Consider the following 27,496-nt stretch of genomic DNA (forward strand, 5'->3'; position numbering starts at 1 on the left):
CCAATCACTTAAAATAAATAAATAAAAAAGACTCTGGTTTTTATTTTATCTATGACTTGGAGAATTCACCCCCTCTTTCCAAAGAAAAGGATAGGGCACATTTCTCCTGTTACTCGGTATTGATGCAGATGGCGTTTGCTTATGATTGATAAAGATAACACCTTCGTGATCTCATTTGTTTTCTGTTGAAGAGGTTTCAAGTTAGGAAACATTAAACTGTCTATGTAGCAATGTTTGCTTTTCATGCAGAAGAGGAAGGGCTGCAGAAGGAGGACTCACAATGCTACTGTTGCCCTCATGTCTCCTTTGCAGTCACACTCTGGCTTGGGGTTCTCCAGCCCTCACTTCCTTCCTTTGTATTTCATGTCTCTCTCCGAGGCTCATAGGGGATAGAGCCCCAGGTTTCACTTCTGTAAGGATTGCTTGGGAATTGATTTAAGAAGGGGCACTCTGAGAAAATGTTTCCTTGGCTTACAGAATAGGGTGTAAACAGACGGAATGCTTGTGTGCAATTTCCATTTGAGCCACGGTAATCGATTTAGAAAGAGAATGAAGCAAATTCAATCACAGCCAGCAATATAAAAGCGCTGCTCAGAATGACTTAGTGGGTATTTTCCTGCTCAGCTTAAGGAAGGCAGGGAAAGAATCTTGAGAATATTACCAAATGCTAGGATCAGCATCCCACTGGTCCCACTCTGGAGGAAGGACTGCCCTCAAGGTTAGGCCCCTATATTCTGAGGCCAGTCGTTAACCTACTTAATTAATGACTGAAGTAAGTGCTTGGATATACTGTCCACATAAGGGGGCTGGGGTCACCCACTGAACCATCTGTGACAGACATGTCTTCCAACATCCTGATATTGAATAGCTCAGGCACAAAAGGTCTTTGAAATGCTAGGGCACTGGAAGGAAGCAATACAGATCAACACTGAGGACATTTCTAAGGAAGGCTTCACCAGCATGTCAGTCCCTAAGCCTTCCAGAAGATGCACAGAGCTGTAGAAAAGACAGGAAGCCCCAGATCTGGCCACTAATGTCGGTAGCTTTATCTTGTATTACTCTCTGGCATCTATAAGCACCTCCTTTATTTTTAGCAGGAAAGGTCTTATTCTCTTCATTGAGCAGCTTGCTGTGAGCCGCAAGTGTCAAAGGCCTCCAGTCTCTTACATACCTGTAAATGCCCTCTACTAGGATGAGGATCTTCTTCCATGCTCGGCCTGTGCGAGGCTGGCCATTGATGATGGATTCTCTCAGGAGCTTCTCTAGGCTCTGTACGTCTTTAAATAACGGGAAAAGAAAGATTGAGTTATGGGAGGGCTCTTGTTTGCCTTCTTCTTTTTGTTTCATGAGAGGATGCCAGAGTTATTTTTGCTTTTAACTTGTAATTTTATACTCAGACCTGGACTTTGAGAAAGCAAGGTTGGACCCAGAGAACTCCTGGGAGATTTGGGGGGTTATTTTCTACTAAAGCTTAACTCTGGTAGGATGAACAGTTGTGTCTGCACAGGCAGGCTGAGTCAGCTTACGGCTGTCTTATGCATCTCTTTGCCTGCCTGAGAGAACTTGGAAGTCAATACAATAGACACGTATCTAGTGAAGCTGGGGTTTCATTGTTAGGCAAAAACTGAACTCTGATGGATGAATTTAAGAGCCCCTCATCAGTTGCTTAGGCCCAAGTCTGTTAGGGTTTGCACAGCCTACCTGTGTGGTGCAAAAGATCTCATTATCCTCGGGGTGAGGGGTTGGGGGGCGGGGCTTGGACTTTGAACCGTCAGATGTTTTAGCAGTGTTCAGGTTGTAAAACAATATGGGGTCCTGCGTGAACTATTTGTGAGCTCGGGACACACTGCTAGTTGCTGGCAATTACCAAGCCCCCTTTTTCTTGTGTCTAATACCCTTTGAATGTTGTTTTTGTCATAGGTTGTTCATTTCTCCCAGGACCACTGTGGAGACCTGCTACAGGTTCTTCATGTGCTGAGTCAGGCCACTGCGGCACAGAGGATTTGGTAAAACTAAGGGGGCGGTTCTCAACCTTCCTAATGCTGAGACTCTTTAGCTGGCCTATGGTTGTAAATGGCAGAGTTGGGTTTTGAATCTGTACTCAGGTCCATAGTTGTAACCACAAACTTTTCCTGCCTTAGGTGAGAGCCCTTGCACCACCTTTTCTATCTCCAGAATGCTGCAGGGCAGGATGGAAGGGTGATGTCTGCTAGGACAGCCTTGTTCGCTTGTAATGGAAAATCACAAAGAGCGAAAGTAGGAGATGGCTGGGCTTGGGCTAAGAGGCCGTTTGGAAGGACTTAGGAAGCAACTCAGCTGTTTGGTGTTGTATGTGCTATTTACGTTTTAACTTTTCAAGTCAAAGTGAGTGAAAAATTACATAGTTAATGTGCATGTTTTTGTAGATTTACTATATTTGTACTCTGTATTTCTGCTGAAGAAAATTCACAGATCCTTGACTCTCCCCAGGGTACGATGAGAGACAGTGAGGAAGTTATCTGAGCATCAACCATGATGCTGAATGACAGATACGTGCTGATCAGTGTATGCTACTGAGGCTTACAAACTGTTCCTGTTTGTTATAATAATAAACCAATACAACCTCAGAAAGCCCTTCATGAATTAGTCTCTGAATACTTCCCTGAGACAGCTTCTCTGTGGTCCCCAACACACATCCTCCTGCTCTCCAATATGGTTCTGCCTCTAGTCTGTCCCGAAGGTATCCATCCACTCATCACCCAAGGCTCCCTTTAGACAGATGCATTTTGTCTGGAGCTAAGGTTTCCTTAGTAAACTGTATTTTTTCGTTTTGATTTCAAAGAGTCTCCTCTCTTCTGAATGTTTCCAGCTGACGCCATTGCTCACAACTAGATGGCAGCCAAGGAGACTGAAAGAAACTTTCCTGTTTCAGATTCTCAGGGCTTCTAAATCTTCACCTGCATCGCTAGCTTGTTTTTACTTTACTTTTAGGCTGAATGTCTAAACCATTGAAGGAACCCCTGGGAGTAGAGGAGACAGTCTCTCTGTTCTATAATCTACTTCAAGTTGTTAGCCTATGAATGGACAAAGAGATGGTCAACAAGAATTTGTGTTTAAACAAACATAAACATGACACTGCCTTTTCTAATTTTTTTGTACATAAATGAGACATCATACTAGTGGCTTTCATGCCATCCTCATAAAGGTAAGTCAAATTGAAGTAAAATAGAAGGTACTTTAATGTAGTGATATAAAATAATGCTTGTTTAAAAAGTTGTTTCTATAAAGGGGAATAATGGAACAGGACACATTACATGGGGGTAATAGGCCAGGATGGAAGAGGGGACACAGCTAACACTACTGACCTTCTGAAAAACTCATGAGAATATGCTATGTAGAAGCTTCCCAAAATACAAACATATTTAGAAACTGGAATTAATTGTAATGGGGCAACAGTGCCTTTGCTAGACACTACAGACTAACAAGTACAAACCACAGTGTCATAAATGACCTCCATTAGATTTGTTGTCAAGAGCGGTCCCATAGAACTCCAAATATTCCAGGCTACTATCATTGCTTTTCATTATCTTTTAGAACCGGATGGTGAGTAACTATTGCTGAAGGCACTGAGTATTTGAGTCAAAGAACTTGGAGAGAGCAAGTTGGTTCTAGCCTAGAAGCTTCACCCCTGTTTGCATAGTGCTAAAAGATACTATGTACATTGCTGGAGGATAAAAGTAATCATCAATTTAATCCAGCTGTGAACTCCAAAGGCTCTAGGAACTGTCAGCCGGATATGCCCACTATGCGATAGTGGCAGGAATGTCATGGGAGCGATCAACTACTTAATAATTGTATTTAAGGCCTATTCTCAAGATGGAACCTATTTCTGGCAATACTTTTGAAGCCAAAAACCTATGGCTAGATTGTCCCTTAACTCTTATTATTCTGATAAATGTACATAGTATTAAATTAACTCCTACTAGCTTATTGTGTTTTCGTAGATTAGTGCTTCATCAGAGAAGCTTCTTCTTTGTAGTAGATGATACTCAGCACAGAGATTCATGACTGGCCAAAGTCCTGCAAATTAGAGACTTTGGAATGCTCAGCTCTAAATTGGACATCCCTTCCATCCAAAGCTCAGGGATCATTGTCAAAGAGGGGGCAGAAAAATTGTAAGAGCCAGGGGTAGAGGATGACTGCAAGGAAATAGGGTTAGTTAGACATAAAAGGGCAATAGCACATATGATTTCTAAGCAGTTGTGACAGCATGCACAAGATTTGGGGAAAGTCAAATTAGACAAAAATCTCAGAATTGATAAGAGATGTGGACACAGAAGAGTCCCATCCTTAGCTAAGGAGTTGTTGAAAATTGATAGCTGCCAGGAAAGGAAGGATTAGTTCTCCTTAATGTTGTGTCTTCTGGTAGGCTGACTGTGCTCCAACAAATGTCCACATATCTAAAGGTAGATTGGCAGCACAAATTTAATGGGTTTTCCAAAAATTGAGAATACAAAGTTGTGTGGAAATGGGATAGAAGGTAGGTATGGGAGGCATAGGGGAGGGGAAAATATAATAAAAATTACCATCAAAGAGTTAGTGGAAATGTTAAAAATAAATGAGTGTTCTAAGATTAAAATATAAAGCTTTAAGCCACAAATGATTGAATGGTGCCTTCTATGGAGAGAGGATTCTAGTAGAGTTTGTGAAACCCCAAGTTTCCACATTTCTTCAAAATGCTTCAGAATCCTCAGAAAGGGTTGTTACAAGGGACTCAGGAGGCCTCACTCCTCCCTGAGTATTTGTAGGAGGTTAATGGCTACAGGGGGAGGGAGGACATTTTTTTCTTTTTAGCGGTGTAGCCACTCGGTATTCATTTAATGCTCCTGTAAATAACCCTCCACTCATGCTTCTGCAGGCAATTCAAATGAAATTTATTGATTCCCAATGATGTGAAATTAGAAAGGGGACTCATTAGGGTGAAGTATGATAAAATGCATTATATACATATCTTAAAAGTCACAATAAAATACACTACTGTGTATAATTAGCATATGCTAATTAAAACATTAAAAAGTGCTCTAGAATCAGTGAAGAATGAATAATCTGGCCCCTGGTTGGAGCTGGCTCCTCAACTTAAGCTTTTTTTTTTATGGTATGTAGTGAGCCAACTTAGGAATAGGCTGTTTTACTTCCTATAGTAGAAAAACGCAGATTCTCTTTGATGGTGGTTTGAAAAAAATGGCCACCAACGGAGTGGAGTGGTAGTATTAGGAGGTGTGGCCTTATTGGAGTAGGTGTGGTTTGTTGGAGGAAGTGTGTCACTATGGAAGCAGGCTTTGAGGTCTCATATATGTTCAAGCCAAGCATGGTCCACTTCCTGTTGCCTGTAAGATATAAGACTCTCAGCTACTTTTCTAGCACCATGTCTGCTTGCACACTGCCATGTCCCACCATAGTGATAATGGACTGAATCTCTTAACTGTAGGTGAGCCACCCCCAAAAAATGTTTTCCTCTATAAGGGTTGCCATGATCGTGGTGTCTCTTTACACCAATAGAAACCCTAAGACAATACATAACAAGTAGGAATTCCAAGGCTACACTGCATATTCTGCAGGGAGATTCCAGCTGCTAGTGGGATAGGGCTGCAATAGCTATGGTATCCACTGGCTATGGTATCCACTGGCTATGGTATCCAATGGCTATGGTATCCAATAGCTATGGTATCTAGTGGCGATGGTATCCAGTGGCTATGGTATCTAGTGTCTATGGTATCCAGTGGCTATGGTATCTAGTGTCTATGGTATCCAGTGGCTATGTTATCCAATAGCTATGGTATCCAGTGGCTATGGTATCCAGTGGCTATAGTATCCAATAGCTATGGTATCCAGTGGCTATGGTATCCAATGGCTTTTTCAAAAGGTACCACATCTGTCTGAGTCCAACACATTCTGTGGGAATAGAGTCATATTGAATGCTGTACATTTGTAAATGTCCTTGCTATATCCCTTCAGCTCAACTCTTTTTACAAACATAGATCATTCTTTGCTCCCCTCCAAAATAGCCCCCTTTTTTGTTTGCAGAACCGTATTTGATCTGGAAAAGCAGTAGTTTTAAATTAATCACAAAAGCGAATTGGTATTTATATATGGTTCCCTGGGTCTGTCATCCCTCAGGTAATGCCGGTAGCCATCATTTTCCATTAGGAGTGAAGTCTTGGACACTGTCGTAAGCTGCCTGTTGCTACCTCCTTCCTGGATGCTCTCACCTTGTTTATCTGCTGTACTTCTCCAGTTTCCTTTGTAAATAAGAGAGATTTCCTTAAATCTTTATCTCAGGGTCTGCTGCTGGGAGAAATGAACCAAGACAAAGCAACAGACTTGAATGTAAAGTTTAGATCCTGCCTTTTGACATTTGAGTGACTTCAGGTATGTAATTCATTCACTCTGGGGTCAGTCTTCAGTAATATATGGGTAGTAGATAACTATGTATTATGGTTATTGCAATCATTATTTAAATGGTGTAATAAGTCTAGAACGAGTGATTCTGAATTTTAGCTGAGACATATTTTTCACATTTTATTATCCAGGAACTACTAGCCCGAGGTTTTAAAATGTCTAGCTCCAGCTTTGAATGGAACATTCCTGAAAATTAGCTTCTTAGTCCTTTTCTGTTCCTAGGAAGAAGCCTTTGAAGGATCTGAGTTTCTTTGTTTTCAGAACTTTCTTTCTGCTTAGTGTTCTTAGTTCCTCATGTGACTGTTGAAGGTAGGGAGGAAAATCAAGGAATAGATTTTAGTGAGTAGCTGGACCCTTTGATAAAGGATATTGAAAATTTATTTTGCTATTTGTTATGCTTCTCTGAATAGCGTTTCAATATGTTGCATCTATTTTTTTCCCTATACAGAACTCAAGAGCCAAGAATACTGCTTTGTTCACAGGTTCCCTAATTTAAAGAACACACTGTTGCTACATCAGAAGAAAATCCCCTTTCTCTGCTACTTGAGGAATGTTGTGATGGTTCATCTTGACTAATGCTTATGGGGTTTATGTCCACCACGGACATGAATCTCTGGGCATTTCTTTGAAGGACATTTCCCAAGATATTTGACTTAAAAGGAATGGTGACCTATTCTGAATATGGATGATGACCTATCCTAAATAACGACACTGTTTCATGTGATGGGGTCCTTGACCGAATGAAAAGAAGAAAGCAAACTGAGTGCAAGTGATGTGAGATTCCCCTCTGTATGCTGTGAATATGTTTCATTGCCATTGGTTAATAGAGAAGCTTTTGGCCAATGCCTTAGCAGAGTAAAATCAGGCAGAAAATCTGAACAGAGATGCAGAGAGAGAGAGAAAGAGTAGGTGGAGTTGAGGAGATGTCATGTAGTTGCTGAAGGAGACAGATGCCCTGGAACCTTACCGGTAAACCATGAGCCTCATGGTAAAATTAAAAATCATAGGAACAGGTTAATTTAAGAAGTGAGAGTTTGTTAATAAAAAGCCTGAGCTAATATGCTAAGCAGATTTTTAATATAGTTTCTGTGTGATTATTTTAGGTAGGTCTGGGTGGCTTGGAACAAACAAGCAGCCTCCATCTACAAAATGGCACATCAACATGGAGCTAACCCACATGGCTAGCCACACACTTCAGGTCCAGGTGCCTGTGTGCCCACCCAGGGTCAGGAGGAAAGTCGCTGAGAGCACAACAGCAGCTCAGCACCCCTGCCTGAAAAAGCAGCCAGATCAGGTCTGCGAGGTGTGCACAGACAGGAGAGCATGACAGATTCCCACTGCCATGCACAGCAATATCCCTAGGTCACACAGTGCATTGCATAGCAGATTTCGCTTTCACTCAGATAAAAAAAGTTTATGTTTTGCACACTCCTTCCCAGAGTTAAAGTGATGAGCATGGCTCCTATCCTGTGGTACTAGAGTTGGTAGTAAAGGTACCTCTGCCATATTAAAAGGCCAAGAGAGGAGGAGCCATCATCCAGGGCTGCTGCAACCAAACTGCTTACCATTTTTTAAAAAGTGCTCCTGATCAGAAAATGTTTACAAATATGCAACAAAGTCAGATTCAGCCAGAATTTAACCTCTAAATGGGCCATAGTGTGTTTCAAAAAATGTACTAAGATTTGAGAGCGAGCAAAAGAAGAGTATAGTCAGTTACCAAAAAATAGCTTTAAGAAACAAAACAAAGACTTCAAAGAGAAAGTAAAAGTAATATAAAAGAGTACAGATAGTCATAGATTAAAGGAGTAAAGAAAAACAAGTCACATAAATATGGAATATACACAGAAAGTCTAGATTGTGTATATTATTGTGTTTTCTTTAATTTTTTTGACTACAGAAAGATATTTGAATCTGGGGGCTGCTAATGTAAACCAACATATATATTTTAAAGGTATCTTGATTTCAAAAATTGGGTCTAAGGATATGTTGCTTTAGAAAAGAGGTTCTGCTTTTCACAAATCATGAGAACCTATGGATTCCTTCCAGACTAACATGGTTTGATGAACCAAGACCCCCCCAAAAGGTCGTCATGACCCCCCCCCCAAATACTTCACCCAACAAAAAGCAGGAAGCAGTTTGAAGATAACTACTCCCAAATTTCCAAATATTGTTTATAAATGTTTGTTTTCATATAAAGGGAGATATAATATAGAGATGAATACTTTGCATTGGTATGCATATTGGTCTATTGATAAAAATTTAAGGCCATTTTTGTTATATGTATTTCTGCTCTTCTTTAAGGTGTTTAAAAATGTGATGATAGTTAAGAAATACAGACTAATAGATAGTCATTTATAATAGTCAAACTAAATGGTCATGTTAGTTAGATTTCTGACATATATTTCAGATAGGTATTCTTCAAAATTTTCAAAGATGTACATAATATGGCATTTAAAATGTTTTAAGAACTTAGACTTTCCTTGGAAGTGAGGCATGTCTGCTTCTGGCAGCACCAATTACTTCAGAGAGGTTGATTGGCATTGAAGAAACTTGTTATGAAATTTGCCTTCAATGAGACAAGGCTGGACAATTGGGGAAGAAACTGCTCTTGTCTGGAATGCTGATGGTATGCTGTATAAATTAGACATGCAGGATTCAGAGAAAAATGATGCTGAAGTTGCCTAAAGAAGGTGAGATGATCCCTCAGGGTTCCTGCTTTATGAAAGTGTCTGCCAGACATTCTGCAGGACATTGAAGATAGTAACTGACAAACTGCCAGTATAGGTGGAACTGTATTTGAAATTTCCTGCTTCTTGGAAAAGTCTACCAGATACTATGGGCCTGTAGGTTTAAGACGGATGCCCCAATGGTACAGAATAACTTTGGGTGACTGTCCAGGCAGTGAGATGTCTCTGTCAATTGTAGAGTTGTGGAAGTTGTTATAATGTATTTCCTGTTTACTTAGGTAATATTATATCCTCCTAGAGTCTTTGATGGAATTGAAGAAATATAGTTATAATTATAAGAAATAGATTAGATATAAAACTTTAGACTCACAAAGATAGAATAGATGATAAAGTATTTTATGAAATTTGACAAATGTAAATGGACTAAATATTTTAAGTTCAATTTTTGCTTGATAACTTTTGTTGTATGTAATCTTTCTGTGTTAAAGTTAAAATCTTTCTTTTTAATTAGACAGAAAATTGGAGGTGATGTGGGATTCCCCTCTGTATGCTGTGAATATATTTTATTATAGTTGGTTAACAAAGAAGCTGCTTTGACCTATAGCAGGGCAGAATATAGCCAGGCTGGAAGAGATGTATAGAGAGAGCAGGTGGAGTCAAAGAGATGCCATGTAGCTGCCAAAGGAGAAAGACACCCACTGAAGCCTTACCTTACCAGTAGGACACAACCTCATGGTAATACACAGATTAATAGAAATAGATTAATTTGAGATATAAGAGTTAACTAGAAATATGCATAAGCTTTTGGCCAAACAGAGTTATAATGAATACAGTTTCTATGTGATTATTCAGGTCTAAGCAGTTGGGAAACAAAGAGCAGTCTCTGTCCACATACTAGCAGTCATTTCTTTCTGCTTCTTGAGTATGGATGCAATATAACCACTTGAGTGTGGATGAAATATGTCCTACTGCGGTGACTCCCATACCATGCTGCACCCTAAAACTCTGATTCAAAACAGCCTTTCTTTCTTTAGGTTTCTTTGCTAAGTATTTTGTGGCAGCCATGGGAAAATTAAGTAATGCAAGTGGAAGAGGGATAAAGAGACTTGGGATAGAATATAGTCCATAGGAGGAAACAAATTTTGGGTTTCATGAAATCTCATAATCTCAGTCTTTTGCAATTTCTTGGCATGGGCAGTCATCATTAAGAACCTGTCTTTCATGTTATTAGCTTTTTTACCTGGTGTGGTTCATGTGTTATAGATGAAAACTTGGCATATTCTATCTAACCTTAAATAGCTCCTGTGCTATGTCACTCCAATCTATGAGTGTTCAGGAGTAAAGCATCATAGTATTGGAGGCAGACACATTTAGTATTATCTTGAGTATCACTAAGCTGCAAGCAGAGCCAGTAGAAATGAGTATCAATTATATTGTTGTCCCATCTAATTCTTTCCCCCTCTGGACACCTCACTTCCTTCACCTCCTGAGAAAGTAGAAGACTCTGTATATAGCTCTGCTCCCTAAGGTGGTGCTTTCATGATGTGACTATAACATGGTGCACACTGGTGAAAGGGAGTAAAGCCTTCTATTTGTTTCTTACTTCTGCTGCAAGAAAATAGCCCAAATTACTGACTAAAACAAGACAATAGAAGGTTTTACAAATCTGGACATCAGAAGCTGCAGTGGGCCTGCCTGGACTAATTCATAGCTTTGGCAGGCTGGGCCATAGTTTTGAAAGTGTTAGAGTCTATTGTGCTTTTTCATATTTTCCTGCTTCTACGCCCCACCTTCCTTAGAATGTGATCCCTTTCCATCTTCAAAACTAAAAATGGGCCGGGCGGTGGTGGTGCACGCCTTTAATCCCAGCACTTGAAAGGCAGAGGCAGGCGGATCTCTGTGAGTTTGAGACCAGCCTGGTCTACAAGAGCTAGTTCCAGGACAGACTCCAAAGCTACAGAGAAACCCTGTCTCGAAAAACCAAAAAAAAAAAAAAAAAAAAAAAAAAACCAAAAAACTAAAAACGGCAACTGCTGTCTTTCTCATATTGCGTTTTTCTGACAACCTTCATTTTGCTTCATCTTCTGAATTTAGGGACCATAATACTACACTGAACCCCTGTAGAGGTTTTATTTTAAAGTTAATTGACTGACCTGCTGAATTATCTCTGTAGTTTGAACTTTCTTTCCAGGTAACGAGGCATTGGCAGGTTCTGGGGACCAGGGCATTGGTATGTTTCAGGGCAATTATTTTGCCTTCCACAGAAAACTAAGCAATAGCAGCTCATTCATAATGGATGTCTGTGAACTAGGAGGTGGTAGATGATGACCCAACTGCATAATCCTAATCAACTAGAAGGGCAGCATTTTCCAGGCAGTCCCAGATTTCACTGGTACTTTGTAGAATCATTTTTTAAAAAGTTAGTTTACATACAAAAGAGCAAGTCTCTCTATACCATTTCCACAATACTATCTTTGAGTTGTTCCTCTTCTCTAGATTATTATGGGTTAGTTTCTTAAATACCTTTGAACTTTAATTTTTCATCTATTAATTTGTTTCTATCTTATTATGTTTTCTGCATGACTAACTAAATGAATAAATAAATAAATAGAGCAGCAATGTCAATAACTAGATATCTGGCATATAGTAAATTCTCAATTAACTGCTAGTTTCTGGCACAAAATAGCTACAGCTAACATTTATTATAAATATAAATAGTGTCATATACTTTCTGGGAGTAAGAAGGCAGCATGAAGAGTAAGTTATTGAATAGGTTGAATATTAAAAAGTTTTGCAGAAAATAAAAATTTAATGCTAATTGTAATCTCAGCAGAGTTGAAGATTTTAAAATAGAAATGTATTTGAACATATTTAAATTTTGGAAAATTATAGGAATAGGGACATTCTGAAATATTCTCATTCACCTGTCCCAGGTTAATGTTTCAAAATATTATATCTATGTATCTATCTATGTATCTATCTATGTATCCATGTATGTATGTATGCATGTATGTATGTATGTATGTATGTATCTATCTATCTATCTATCTATCTATCTATCTATCTATCTATCTATCCATTCACCATTTATTTCTTCTGAATTGAGACTAAGCTACATATATCATATCCTTTACCCCTAAATAGTTCACTACACCTTCCCTAAGAAGAGAGATATACTTTTATGTGACAATAACAGGGCTGGTTGATCTATCTATATGGAACCAGATGTAATATCGTAGGCTTTATGAACCACACAAGTTCTTGGTTACACGCTCCTCTTTGTGCACCATTTACAACCATAAGTTCTTACGTGATAGGTAGTATAGTTACCCACCTTGACATATTACTCTTACTTAATACTTTTAAGTTTATTAGTCTCTCTTCTGAGTTTACATTTTGACCCAGGAATAGCATCATCTCATGTCACTCAGCATCTAAGACCAGGTGTATTTGTCACAACTTTCAGTATCTTTTATGGTAAACTATTTTCTTGGATTGTTTTAATCTTTTATAATATTGCCAAGACAAGTCTTTGGCTTTTATCAAGCATTTCTAATTTGGGGTTTTCTGCACGGCATTCTATGTAAATGATGGAGAAAACCTCAGATATTTCATTGAAGATAAAATGTCCATGTACCCATCACTAACAGTGTTGCTATTTTTTTTTTTGCTGTCCAAGCTTCCTGCATGTGGCTTCTCTGACATTACTTTCCTGTGAGTAGAATCCGAAGGATAATACTAAATGGCTGCTTGTGTGGTGTGGTTTGTGTTGCTAGTTTTATATTAAACTACTGTGGGTCCTGAGTGATCACTGAAACAGTTGCATAGCAAAACATTTTCTGTGGTTGGACAACCTTATTTAACATAAGGTTGTTTTATATTGCCTTGCCTAGAAATTTCCCCCATTACCCAGGTGGCAAAACAAAGGAAAAAGACATGAATGTTGTAAAGAATCACGGGAGGAGGAAGGAGGTAACAGGAATGGGAGGGAGGTAAGAAGGGATGGGTAGAGAGTGACCAGAGCACATTATATACAAATATGACATAATTCATACAAAAATCCATAATAAGATTTAGGTCTTCTGTCTCTTATTGTACATTATATATTGTCAATGTATTCGTTTCAACTCAAAGATTTGTTTTAAGTTGGTCTGGAGATGGGAACAATCGTTTATCTGCCATGGATGGTCCCTAGATGCCTATATTTTATAGTTTGGACCACAAACTACATTTTAGTAGAATGGAATGAAGAAATAAGTAATCAATCTTGACAATGACCCAGCTCACTTGTTCCAAATAAATCACAACCCAGCTCTGTCTATTCTAGAAGTGAGATTATTGTGTTAACCGTATATATGTCTTATTCATTTCCAGGTATAAGCTTCTACTACCAGTCATCTGTCATGCTAAAGATGCAAAGACACACATTGCATTTGTGCTAACACCAAAGGAATTTGACTGGCCACTTAGTAAAAGCATTACTGTTTCTTCTTTGGCTTCATCCTTGTCTCAGGAGAGCTTCATTATGAATATCAGCCTGGCTTTGAACTCACAATCCTCTTAACTGAGATTCCTGAGTGTTAGGCTTCCTGGAAGAAACCATCATACCCAGTACAAATATATTCCTTAAATCTCCCAAAAATGTGTATTTCAAACATGAATTTTTAGTAATACCTATATAATGTGAAACTGGATGTGACAATAGATGGAAAATCAATATAACTTAAAAATTTATTTTATCAATAATAAAATGAAAAGTTGAATATTTGTTGCAAATACAAAAAAAGAGGCCAACATATTTTTAATTACATTGAACTATATCAGATTTGAGCCACATATCTGCAGTCTTGTTCTTCTGGAGTGCCTTGCCCTGGTCCTTCCCCCATCATAGCAATCTGTTCACAGACACTGAATGTAGTTTCCCAATATATGTCAATTCCCACCTGTTGGGGGATATTTGATACCCTGAAACTGTGTTATGAAAGTCAACCTTGTGTCAGGGGACAGAGCCAGCAACTAGGTGGAATTAGCCATAGAAAAGGCAGGAATATGAATAGAGGAGTTGCACAGAAAGGAGTAGGGAGAGAAGTTAAGAGATGTCATGCGTTCTTCGATCTGGGAACCGTGGAGTGAAGGTCAGTTCGTCGCTCCTCCACCTCTTCGATTTATCAGGTGTTTACTCCAATATCTGACTCCTGAGTCTTTACTGGTAATAGAACAACTTCACTGAACACAATATCCACCCCTACCCCAGCCCTGTTTCAGTTAGAGCAGGTTTTTGTTGAACACTCCACTAGTTAGAAAAGGGACTCATTGAATTCACCTGAGAACCCTCATGTGAATTCTCTCCTCTCTCATGAGACAATTGATCTTTGGATAATCCTTCCTGCTCATTACCAGTCTTCTTTTCCTTTACTCTCTGTAAATTCTTTGAAGGAAGGTCTGTGCTGAGGAGAAGAAACAAGGAAAGTTGAGGGGAATGGAAAGAAAGAGAGAAAGGCCGTAAGAAATAAAAGGAAGTATGCTAATGTGTGTGCTGTTGTGGGTGTGTGTGTGTATGTGCATGTGTATGTGTGTACTTGTATGAGCATGCACACAAAATGAAAGGAAGCCTCTGTTGCTAAATGTGCCAGAAGCAGAGCTTTAACAGGTCGTATAGGTCAACATCTTCCTTAGCTTTACAGATGAGGATTTTGAAGGAAAGATGAAAGGATTTGCAGAAAGTGGCACAAATGAGGAGTACATCTGGATCGGAGAATATAGGTGCTTCCAGCCATGGCCTGTTTCTTTTAAGTTGTTTTCCAGAGACTTCTAATGGTGTCTGATCTGACCCATAAAGAGTGAAGGAATATCCCTCTGCATCTTCTTCACTACTTAGTCACTTCAAACAGAGCCTGGAAGGGCATTCAAAATCTTCTGAGATTTATTTTTATTTTGTTTTATGTCTCTGAATGTTTTTTTCTGCGTGTATGTATGTGTACCCTGTGTGTTCAAGGTACCCACTGTGGTCAGAAGAGGATAGCTGGACCCTTGTTACCTGGAGTTGTAGTTGGTCGTAAGCTACCATGTATGAGCTAGGAATTGAACCTGGGTTCTCTACAAGAGAATTACGTGTTCTAAACCACCAGATCCATCTCTCTAGCTTCTGAAAGGATATTTTAATAAAGTCTAAGACTATTAGGGGGATACAGACATTAACATTTTGTATGTAGGGATAGGGAAAACTAGCATTATACCAAGAAGAACGCTTTTTACTTACACATGGCCCAAAATGTAAAATCTTTGAACTTTTCCAAGACAAGGTTACAGGAAGGGCAGCATTGTGACACATCTGATAATTAATTGGCATCCTAAGGTATCAATCACATCTTCAGAGACCACACCGCAAGACCACTAACAGTGACATTTATGTGTTTTGGTAACACTTAGCAATCTGGATGTTTAATATACTTCAGCCATTTGTTCCAGGTCATCAGAGATTAACAAGCCAGCAGTGAATATAAGCATAATTGTCTTTCATTAGGTTAAGTTGCCAGTATGAAAAGCAAGGACAAAATATCATGAATAACCTTGACCTTTGCCTAGGAGCAAGCCAGTGTATTCTAGGTAAATGCTCAGATACTCACTGTTGTGTTTGAAGGGTCTTATGGTTGCACCTGAGAGTCGAGCTCCCAGGATGATAGACGTGTGGTTTAACTCATCACTTAAAATAAGGCATCCCTAGGCAGAAAACAAACACAAACCACAAGATGACAAAAGAAAAGACAACATATAGGAACTAGAAGACACCAAAACCCATGTTAAGCCTGGACTCTATTTTATTTGAAAAGGTTTAACTTTAGCTGGTATTTATATAAACAAAATCTAATCTTTCAGCTAGCTCTCTAGTCTTTTAGCTGGCTCAGGGAGATGGCAGCTGTTTGTAAGACATTGCGTCTCTACTGGAACATTCACAGATGGTTTTCAACAGAAAGATCATGTTTAAGCATCAGTCAGAGTCTAAAGGATTGAAGACTGTGACTGGAGGGCTGATGTGTGGCAGAGGGCTATAGACTATTTGGTACCTGATTCTGTGCTAGATTATTTGGAAGGTTCTCATTAGTCCTCCGGGAAGCTCGGGAGGCATTTTACAGTAAGGCATTTCAAACTCTTATCTTGTGTGCTCATTTTGCCTGTGCTAACAGCCCAAAGAGACAGAATCATCTGTGTTTTACAGCTAAAAACTGGATATTTGGAAAAGTGTGCATGCATGGAAGGTCAGTGTGTGGTGGGTGGAAAATACTGCTACTCATCTATAATGCTTGTTAATTTATTTTTCTTTAAAATAATTTTAAAAATGCATACATATAGAGCTTTTTAAGGATACCAAAAATGAAGAGAAATGATGGCTCTCTTTTGTTTCCTGTGGTGACCTGGAATTGAGTCCCCCCCCCCTTATATTTTGATAATTTCACATACAAAATGTTTTATGTTTTTGAGGCGAAAGCCAGCAAACTCGTCTTATCTTCACACTGAAAAATATGTGTCTATGATTTTTTTCTTTTGAAACATTTGAGAATTACTGTAAACATCATGATACCTCAAATCTGTGTTCTTTAGCTATGTAATTACTATAAATGTGGCAGTTGTTATTGCCACAAAGTTCCAAATTTTTTATTAAATGTTACATATATTATATATCAGCATCTAATATGTCACTAAAATTAATCATTTCCCTAACTATTCTAATACTTCTAATGGTGTTATCTTTATTTTTTTCAATGAAAGTCACAGAATCCAATTTTAGATCATATATCACACTTAGCTGTCATTGCATTTTTAGTAGCATAAATCTGGTTTATTGTACTTGCTTATTGAACATGATGTAGTCCACTTCTCATTTCTTTCTCAGGGACATCCTTAAACATTCTGGCATGATTTACGCTCTGAAGTTCTTTGTGATTTGGCATATGCCTTCATTGTTGGTCTCTTTTTGGATCATGAGCCTGTGTTTAGTTCCTCCACACTCTCTGCTTTGTACATGCAATCCCTTCTTTATTGGTTGAAGAACAATATCAATGATAGTATATCAATGCTCTCTTTTCATAATTCTAGTATAGCCACTGCAAGGTATCTCAAGAAGAGCTGCCAGCTCTCTTTTCCTGTAATACCCATCCAATTTTATTTAGTATATTGTTTCTCCACTATAATGTGAACACTTAAATTTACAATGCAGGGATCTTGTTCATCCTTTTATATCCTGTGTGTGGCTTCATGCCATGCCACGTGAAATCTCAATAGTTAGTCAGCCAATTGATGAATGAACAAATGGCTTAGAAAATTTTTGGCCTAAAGTCATGCCTAGTATGTGCTTGCTACATGACAAATGCAGCTGCAAGTCCTTAAAACTTCAGATTGTCTAAGCTACTATTGAAGATGACATTTGATCCATATTTAGTTTGGCAACTTAATAACTGGGATGATCATGAGGATTTGCTAGCCTATACTGATGTATTTATGCAAAGATTTTGATCTTGAGAAAAGGACTGTTTTGGCAAAGTTTCTGATAGAGGATTTCCATGAAGATGTAATTTTTAAGATAATACATAGGTGTATTTTCTATGTAATCATTAGATTATACATACAGCAGAAGAAGACACATAACAACAATTTCTTACCTTCCCAACAAGTATAGGGATATTCATTGCGTTGGTTGCAAATCCCATCCCAAAGGTCATCACTGCTTCTACATTCAAGAACTTAGCCATGAGCTCCTCCAGTTCCTTGTGCTTATCCAAGGTACCTAAGCGGAAATTACATGAGGAGTGATTCTCGCTTTTAAGTTTAAAAACTCAAATTCCATTAAGCGTACTTCAACAGAGTCCTATAGCATATCAAGAATTTTGGTCACAGTCCCAATCTAGAAACAACTCAAAAAGCCCACTTGTTATTAAATGAATGTATTAATTTTGGAAATATAGTTGAATGTAACCTAATAAAAGACAAAAATACTTTTTTGGTATTTTATAATGGATACATTTTTATGAAAGAAGCTGGACTCTTTTGAGTGTGGGTTATGTATTCATTTATATACAGTTAGCAAATCTATAACCTTTGAATGTCAGGAGAGTGATAGTTTTTTTTTTGTTTTTTTTTTTGTTTTGTTTCTTTTTTGACCATGAGAAGGATTTTGGCTTTTTCTGAATGTTCTGTATTTTGATGTTGTTGGGTACAAAGGTATGTTTGTTTTGTAAGAATCCATTGCGTTATATATACTTATGCCTTTTTGATATGCATTTTATAATGCAATAGAATAAAGTTTATAAAACACACCCCCAATTCCTATATCTCACAATTAATGGTTGCAACCCTTTTAGAGATGTCATTTACCTAAATACACACAGATTCCAGAACTTCTATAACTACTAATGATGATGGTGGACTTTATCGAACCTTGGAATATACTAGATATTCTAAGAAGGCTGCTATCTAAATGATTGCATTTAATGTTAGGCTTCCATTAGTGCCGGTAAAATTACTTTACAGATAAGAAAACCAAAATTTAAAGATTTCTCAGATAAAACTCAACAGAGATAATTTGACCTTTCTAAATATATGTTTTAATTATCATGACCTTTCTTCCTGTCTTCCTCCTCACCTCCCTTTTCCTTTACTCCCTCATTTTCCCACCACCTTCTTTCTTCTTTCTCTTTCTTTTTGTTGACATCCTCTTACTATGTAGCCCTGGCTGCCTTCAATTTAGTGAGCCTCCTATCCTATCTCCCTGAGTGCTAGGATTATAGGTGTGTATCACCATGCCTGGCCCATAGCCTTTTATATCACTGTTTACTGATCTCTTCTTAAATACTTTAATCATATTACTTCTTGCTGGTAGCACAGTTTAATACTTCCCGAATTTGGCTTTTAATCATTTCATCTTCTAGATCCAGCATCATAGCTACTAGCTATATGTAATCAGCGAAATTTAAGAACTGAATTCTAAATTATATTTGAATTTCATTACTTTCATTTTAACCTTAAAATTAAAGTACTTATAAATATTTCTTACTAAACACAGTGTCAGTATTTTAATAGGATTTCATTTGACTCCAGTCACGGAAAATTTAGTGTGCACACTGAGATGTAATATGAATGTAAAAAAGAAATACCAAAAATTTTTATATTGATTATGCGTTTAAATAATAATTTGGCTGTTAGAAAATTAAAAACGACAGCTCTTGCATTATATCTTTACTTGGCATTTTTCCTCGATAATAGATTTGATTATGTTTGCATGATAAATGACTTTATCCACTGAGCCATCTCTCCAGTGTGACAATTTCAGTCTATAACTGTCCCCGCAAACCTTGAGTCAGAATGACTGTGCTGTGTGTTGCTTCTGGCAACTCAGGGAATAAATAAATTCTGGTCTGAGAACAGAAAAACACACAAGTGATGAGATGGAGCTTGTACCCACAGGATTGGAAGAGCTGCTATTGAGATCTAAGAGTGTGCAATGTTGTTACAATGTTTAGGACCATTATAAACATACTTCCCTCAGTGTAACTACCAATATATATTATGATTCACACTGGAATATCAAAATTCTATGCTCACTAGTAAATTAGCTCATTTATTATGGCAAAATTGTTAAAGATACGCTTTTAGAAAATATTAAGCAGTCAGTTCAATGATTTAATATTTTTGTATGCAATATTGAGGACGATAGTTGAAGAACAGCATTTGTCTTTATGAGAAATCACAGTATTATACATAAACTAGTTGGTGGCCTTCTCAAACATGAATTCATTTATCCCTAGAGTTATTAGAAACAAGCCACAGTACAGTCATTCTTACTTAAGGCTCAGTGGAGCAGTTAAAAGTTAAATTATCACACTGGAAACATGGTTTGGATGATAAAAGCATTTATCGTGCAAACTTAATTATCTGAGTTCATATCCCAGAATTCAGTGGAGTGGAAGGAGAGAACCACCTCCACAGAGTTATCTCTGAATTTACACAAACACATCTCTCACACAAAACAATAATAAAATTTACTAGAAGGTTGAAATTTTGATATAAAATGTTACATCATCAAATATGTTATACAATAAAAAGGATAAATGAGCTTTGAAGATGAAAATGTGAGCACATGATCATTTGTTGGATTCACTTTTAATTAGAATCACTGCCTTCCAAAGAGGATGGTCCCAAGAGTAGGCAATCAAAAGTTAGGGGAGTGGATTCTGGCCCTAGATCTGCTGTTAACAGCTGAGTGGTCTCTGGCTACTGAGAATGGTGTCCTGGCAGAGTAGTGGCTCCCACTCACTTTCTCATATTCACCTAACATGTGAAGCATTCTTTGCTGCCCTTCTCAGCTGCCCTAGCAGAACTAGTCTGAAGATGACGTAATTGTTATCCCGTGATGATTGTTATTGCTCTAAGTTGATTCTGAAATGTGGAGAAATCTCTATTACAGAAGGAGCACACAGGGTGTAGACGAGCACATGACACCCACGCCTTCCACAGATGCTTACAGAGTCAGAATGCTCATGTAAGCAAAACCTGAGATACTGTAGTAGATATTTAGTCAGGAAAACAAAATACCCTCTCCTGATGCTGACATTCAGTATGTATCGAGAGTTGTATGGAGTCTTTTTATGGAGAGTGAAGACAAGCATGAGCCAAGGGTAGAGGATGAAATTAGGAATATCAAAGATCTAAGCAGGGCCAAAGCAACAAGGTAATTAGGGAGCAAACATCAATATTTAGAAAATCTGTTTCAAGACAGAAAGCACCAAAATTGGCCAGCTGAGTAACTTTCCTCATAAATTATTCCTGCCCAGGGGATCAAATGAGTAACTGTGTCACAACCAAATCACCCAGGCGTATGTGAACAGATACTGAAGATAAATCTCAACCTTTGTTCTTTCTAAACCTGCTATCCCACATGCTCAGCTACAACAGTTGAAATCACTGCAAGTCCTTACGATGGCATAGGACGTGCTGTGAGGCAAACAGACAGCCAAGCGACTGAGGGATGTACATGTGCAAAGACATGACTTTCAGAGGTTGCCCAATACAAGTAATTCTTTATGGATTAGTAAAAAAATAAGGCTTTTTTGAACTAATTAAGTGTTGGTTTCTTATTATTTCTAAAAGTGAAGGATGACTCCAGGGAGCAAAGAAGTCACCAGGAAGTTGATATGCTTCCTCTCTCGAGACACTAGGCATGACTCCGTCCAGGAAAGATGTTAAGTTGCAGCTGGGGGTCCAAAAACTTGGTGGTTTTAGAAGTAACGTTCAACAGTTTGTCTTTCATATAGAAACACTGTCTTTTATGAATCCTAATAAAGTCTAACTGTAGTTCTAGTTGAATGAACAAACAAATTCTCAATAGCTTTTTTTGGCTGATGTCAGTGGCTCTACAAATTGCTGTGTTATGTATACTTTGACTCCTGTTATTACTTTGAGGCTTTATTTATCCAGCAGGATACTAAAATTTGCTCTGTGAATAAAAGAATATATATGAACTGGATCTACCCTCCTGCCAGCTCACTAAGTGATATTTTCAGATGCCAAACACGGAGTTGATTGCCATAAGTCAAGTGAACAAAAAGTACATTCAGGATAAACGACCAACATTCTGGGCATGGACTACATGCTTGTGTTGGATTTTTAGTGATACTGACTGGCTCACCCTTAGTGAGAATGTTGAGATTTCTGGCTTTCATACTGACATGCTAATGTTGATTGATAGCAGTGAGTATGGGTATAATTGAGAAGTCCATTTCACAGTAACCAATTATTCCTCTGTCTCATGTGTGAAGCTATTTCCCTAACTGTGACTAGTCACATTTGGTTCATAATAGCCTGTTTGCGTACTGTTTCTAGACTTAGTCTCAGCACAGGGTTTTATTTACCACAAAAACCTGCCAGCTCTCCCCATCTGTCTGTTTCAATGGTGCTGTGTTATCAGTTCACATCTGTGCCACTTTGCGTACATTGAAGATTCCTGTATTCAAGCCAGCGTCAGTTCTTTTGCCTAAAGGAATCTGGCTTTAGGCATTACACAGAAATCTTTGGGTACCTAGTTCTTTTACTTGAAGTTTATAGGGTTATACTGCCTCTTGATTTACTTTACATTTTGTCAAACATTCAGAGGAAGACGAGAAACCAGATCCCTTGTCTGATGTCTGCATTCAGAGCCAAACAGAAGAAGCCACTTGGATCTGCACACCTACTTTGGATGACTTTTTAAATAAGACACTCACCACATCTTGTTAAATTAAACCATTAGCAGATAATTAGAATCTGATGCTGGTAAAGGTGTCTAAGAGAGGCATGGTTGTACAACTATGACACATTTTCATAGCAAATGATATTGATGAGGGAAGAGCCATTACACTGACCAAATGATGTCTCCTTCACTTCATGTTCTCATTTTTTATTTCTCTTTTTTGCTTTTTCATTTTCTGAGAACTTCATACATAAGTACTGTTTTACCACAATTTTATCTCCTCTCTTTCTTCTCTCCAATTCTTTCAAGTTTCCCATTTATTTCTTCTCAACTTCATGGCCTCTTATTCTTTAGTTATTATTGTTTTACACACACATACACACACACACACACACACACACACTTACATATACAACTTGCTGAGTTTATTTGATGTTGATTTTATGTATATGTGTTTTGGGATTGAAGAGCCATGGAAAGACTGATCTCCCCTTCTCAGCAACCATTAATTGCTTACAGATAGTTATCTAGGGATGGAGCCTTGAGAGATTTTCCCCATCCTTGTTAGCATGCCAATTGGTGTTGTTTATTTTTCAAGTTTTATTTAGGCAACCATACTGTTGACATTTCATTGGTTCAGTTGTCTGCCATATATAGAGGACACTATCTTGCAACAGATTACTTTTTGTAATTTTATATATAATCATGGCATTTTGATGTACATATAGACAGTGAAAATATCAAACAAATTAATATGCTAATTGACTAACACAGTAACCCCTGTGTATGTATGTGCCTGTACCTGTGTGCGTGTGCGTGCATGTGCATGTATGTGTGTGTGTGTGTGTGTGTGTAAGGCCGTTAGAATACATTTCTTAAACAAGAAATTCTGATTATGGGGTTACGGATATATCTTAGTTGGTAAAATATTTGCATTGCATGCAGAGGGCTGTGGATTCAGTCCTCAGTGCTGGCAGAAAAAAAAATAGAAACAAAACTGTAGCACCCAGGACCTAGTGGTGGGCGAGACCATTGATGTTTTTCTCTCCCAGCGGTGTACTTAGACTAGCACTATGAAAGCTAGCCAGCAAGGAGTTTTCTTGACAGTCAAGGTTGATTTCTCTATGTCCTGAATCCCATACTAAGTGGTGTCTTCAGCAATAGGGTCTTACCATTTACTTTTGATGGGCAACTAAAAGCAATGGCAATATCCTGTGTTGTTCTGGGTACTTCAGGGCCCCTCTCCCTAACTCACAAGAATAAACTCCCTGATTGAGATTTTCATTTAGTAATTCATGTCTCCTAGGAGCAATATAGTCTTCCCAGGCAGAATTGATCTATTCCAATTCCTTTAAAGACATATTACATCTTAAAAATTAACTTATAAACCAATGGATCTTTTTTTTTTTTATCAAAATTTGCAGTTTTGGTTAACTTACCTCCTATCCTTTGTTCTCTCTTATCTCCCAATCTCCATACTCACTTAAATCTTTAACCCTGGAGTATTTCCTACTGTCCTTCCATGCCACCTATTATACTATCAAGATGTAGGTTTCTGCATAGTTTTTTCCCCTATCATTTCATTTCAGTTAAGTCTTTCCCATTCTCTTATTTTCTCACTCCCATCCATTTCCATGTTTGAATCTTTCTGTTTCCAGGATTCTCTCTATTTTCATTTTACCCACATTTTACTACGTTCCCTTCCCTAATCATCAGCCCTGAAAGTCCCATATCTAATGACTTAATTTCCACATATATTCCAAATTAAATATACAAAACAAAAGATTTAAATGTGAGTTTCACATATAAGAGATAACAAGTAATGTTTGTCTTCCTGAGACTAGGTTACTGCACTCAGTATAATTTTTTCCAGTTCCATCAATTTGCCTAGAAATTTTGTGAATTTGTTTTTCTTTACATCCAAGTAAAATTCTATTGTTTATGAATGTTATATTTAATTATCTGTTTATCAGTTAATAGGATAAATTGATTCTACTATTGCAAAAGGAGCAACAGTGCACACGAATCTGCCAGTATCTCTGTAGTGATATATAATGTCCTTTGGTATTTGCTAGGTTCTATGATAGTTTTATCTCTGGCTTTCTGAGAAACCTCCAGACTGGTATCTATAGTAGCTACACTAGTCTCCATTCTCACCAAAGTTTGTAAATGTTTCTCCTTCACCACATACATGCCACTATTTCTATTACTGATGATGGCCATTCTGAATCAAGGAGACAGAAAACTGGGAGGGGTATGGAGTGGAGCGTACTAGAAGGAGCTGGAGGTAGTGGTGGGTATAATCTTATTTATGAATACCAGAATTATAGTTTCAGATACTTCTCTTGTGTCACAAATTCTTATCATTTTTGTCAAAAGGATAAAACTGGAAACATTACCCTTAATTTGCAGGAGTACAGATTAGAAAACCCCTGGATTACTTAGTGACCATCAAATGAGTAGGGCTCTGGTTTTAGCTGTGAGAAATCTGGTATAATTCAATGCACTCTTTAGTTATACCTAGGACAATTATTCTTAGTTTTGATTTCCTAGCAGTATTGAGCAGCAAGTCACAACTATGCCTGGACTGCGTGCTTTATCTTTTGGAGTAGAGAGGAGGAAGACATTAATCTGCAAATTGTCAACTTCTGGGACTCTCCAGGTTTTCATCCCAGGTGTCTCTTTTCGGGCATTTACTGTACTGATGTAAAATTATTGGCATATTGCATTTGACATTATTATACTTGCTTGATTTTGCTGAACCTGCAAGGCCAATTTCCACACTTTTGGAGATATCTTTGCTTGTTGAAATATGGCTTGGGTGTAACTCCTAATGCTGTGAGAGAAAGGACAATTATCTTGTCAGGACTCTCTTAGCTTTCAGAAACCAAGATATATTTTCACTTTTCTACTCTCAAACAATTTTTCAGAGAGTACCCCTCACCTTACAAGGACCCTTAAAGTGGCTTGAGAGTAATGCAAGGACATTTCATTAATCAGAATTTGCAATAATTTATCCTAAAAGGAACTGGCAGCATTTATGAATAATGGATTTGCTATATAGCAAAATAATTGAAGTGGGAATCTTCGTAACTTATATAATGAAACCAATTGATTATAAACATGTTTGTAGCATTGATTTGCATAAAGTTGTGTTCATTAAAAACATCTTTTGTGGTAGTAGAACCTGTACATGCTAGAAAAGCACCCTACCACTGAGGTCACTTAAAAAAAATAACCAGGGCCGGGCGGTGGTGGCGCATGCCTTTAATCCCAGCACTCGGGAGGCAGAGGCAGACGGATCTCTGTGAGTTCGAGGCCAGCCTTGTCTACAAGAGCTAGTTCCAAGACAGGAACCAAAAAACAAAACAAAACAAAATAAACAAACAAAAAAACAAATTACGGAGAAACCTTGTCTCGAAAAATCAAAAAAAACAAAAACAAAAACAAACAAACAAACAAACAAAAAAAAACCAACCAGGATCTCCACTTGATATAAATTCATTAGAAACTACTTATTCCCAGGGATACTTGAATAGCTGAAGCTTTATTTTTTTAAAATATGTTTGAATTTAGACATATTGCTATTCCAAGCTGGTCTTTTCTTCAGAAGCTTGAATTAATGAAACTGCACATTTCCTATATGAAGCTTCAACCCCCTTGACAAGAAGCATAAGATTACTTGATAACTGGAATTCAAGAACAAGGACTGGTCAGGAAGCTATGTTACAGGGGCAGGATAAAGTATTTACATGCTAATGGTTAAGGGGAATCTAAACTGAACACAGATTTCAGCACGTTGCACATTACTGGTAATGCTAGCACTGCAGCTGAACCTTTAGGTGTGAAATATGTCCCCAGTATATCCTTTCCTGTGGAATCCTATGTCAAAAAGATGTGTTCATTCTGAAGATCTGAAAAATGAAAGCATTCGTGTCTACACTGAAAGCTGCAATTAAAGTTGAAGGGACGTCCCCAAGTGGGCATGTGCTTAAACTAAACAGGTGGTTTGCTTTTTCTCTTCTTTTCAAGAGCGGACAGATCACTAAGGTGAGATGAGCTCTCTTAGCATAGGCATTGCCTTGTGGCATAAGCACTGTCTCCGCTGCGAACTTGTGAGTTAGAGCACTTAATAGTGCTCTAATGGTCTTTGTGACTATTGGAGCTATTGGGTGCAGCAGTGCACAGGGTTTGGCGGTTATGTGCAAACAATGTACTTCTACCGTACATCCGGTTGTCACCTTTGTGTGTGCAGGGGAGGTAAGACGAGAGAAAAATCACACATTTTTGTGGAGCTAGCATGGGAAGTGAAGAGACATGAAATAAAGGCTTCTCTATGACTTCTACTAATTTAACCTTTCCTTGGCTTCAAGATGGGGGAGCAACATGTGCCAGGATATGTTCAATAATCAAAACTGGCTCACTTCGTTGATTTTCTGGGTGTCTCTTAGCTGCTTGTTATTTTCCATTGACAGATACCATCTTCCAGGCATATGTGTTTGTCCTAAACCAAGTAAAAGACCCCTGTACTTGAGAAAGTCAGTCATGCTCTCTAGTGTCCGGCAGTCCTTAGAGTGTCCAAAGCAATTTGAACTCACTAGAAATGTAAAATATGTCTTTTTCACTTATGGGGCAGATCTGCTGTTACTCAGTTTACAACATTAAACATTTTCTTAAGACTATAAAACATGTTTTCCAATCCAGTTACTTGAAAATGTTTTAGATGGATGGCTCTCAGAACAATGATATTTGTAATTCTTGCATGTTAATATTGTTTTTTATGTTGCAGAATGATTTCAGTTAATCCCTATAATTTATTTACTCCATCACTGATAGCCTCGCTTCATATTTCATTCTGTTTTTTTTTATGATTACTATAGGTATCTTATCCTTGGGTCTTTAATTATTTGCTTGAAAACTGTTAAAATTTCTGTCCTACAACTTGACTCAGATAGATGAATTGAAGAGATTTGGGGGTACAAAATAGTATAAGAATATATGTTATTAAGATATATTATATTATATATGATATAATATATATGATATACATTACTAATACAGATTCTATAGAACACTAAGAACAGTATTCTTTCTCCATCTGTTTCTCCATTTATTGGTATGGAGAAAGAACACCAAACGAAACTTAGTCCTG

General features: G+C 37.9%; 1 protein-coding gene across 1 annotated transcript in view; it reads right to left on the reverse strand.

Annotated features, from left to right (window-relative positions):
• Sptlc3 (serine palmitoyltransferase long chain base subunit 3) overlaps positions 1 to 27,496 on the reverse strand; it is a 117,163-nt gene that overhangs the window by 46,995 nt on the left and 42,672 nt on the right. The window contains exons 5-7 of the mRNA XM_041670973.1: positions 17,783 to 17,907; positions 15,752 to 15,845; positions 1,172 to 1,277 (exon numbers count right to left, since the gene is read on the reverse strand). Coding sequence (XP_041526907.1) covers positions 1,172 to 1,277; positions 15,752 to 15,845; positions 17,783 to 17,907 — 325 coding nt within the window. The remainder of the gene's footprint in view (positions 1 to 1,171; positions 1,278 to 15,751; positions 15,846 to 17,782; positions 17,908 to 27,496) is intronic.

This window comes from Microtus oregoni, unplaced genomic scaffold (genome assembly GCF_018167655.1).
Source record: "Microtus oregoni isolate MIOR12 unplaced genomic scaffold, Mior012 000020F_ref0000438, whole genome shotgun sequence".
In the NCBI taxonomy this organism is placed as follows: Eukaryota; Metazoa; Chordata; class Mammalia; order Rodentia; family Cricetidae; genus Microtus; species Microtus oregoni.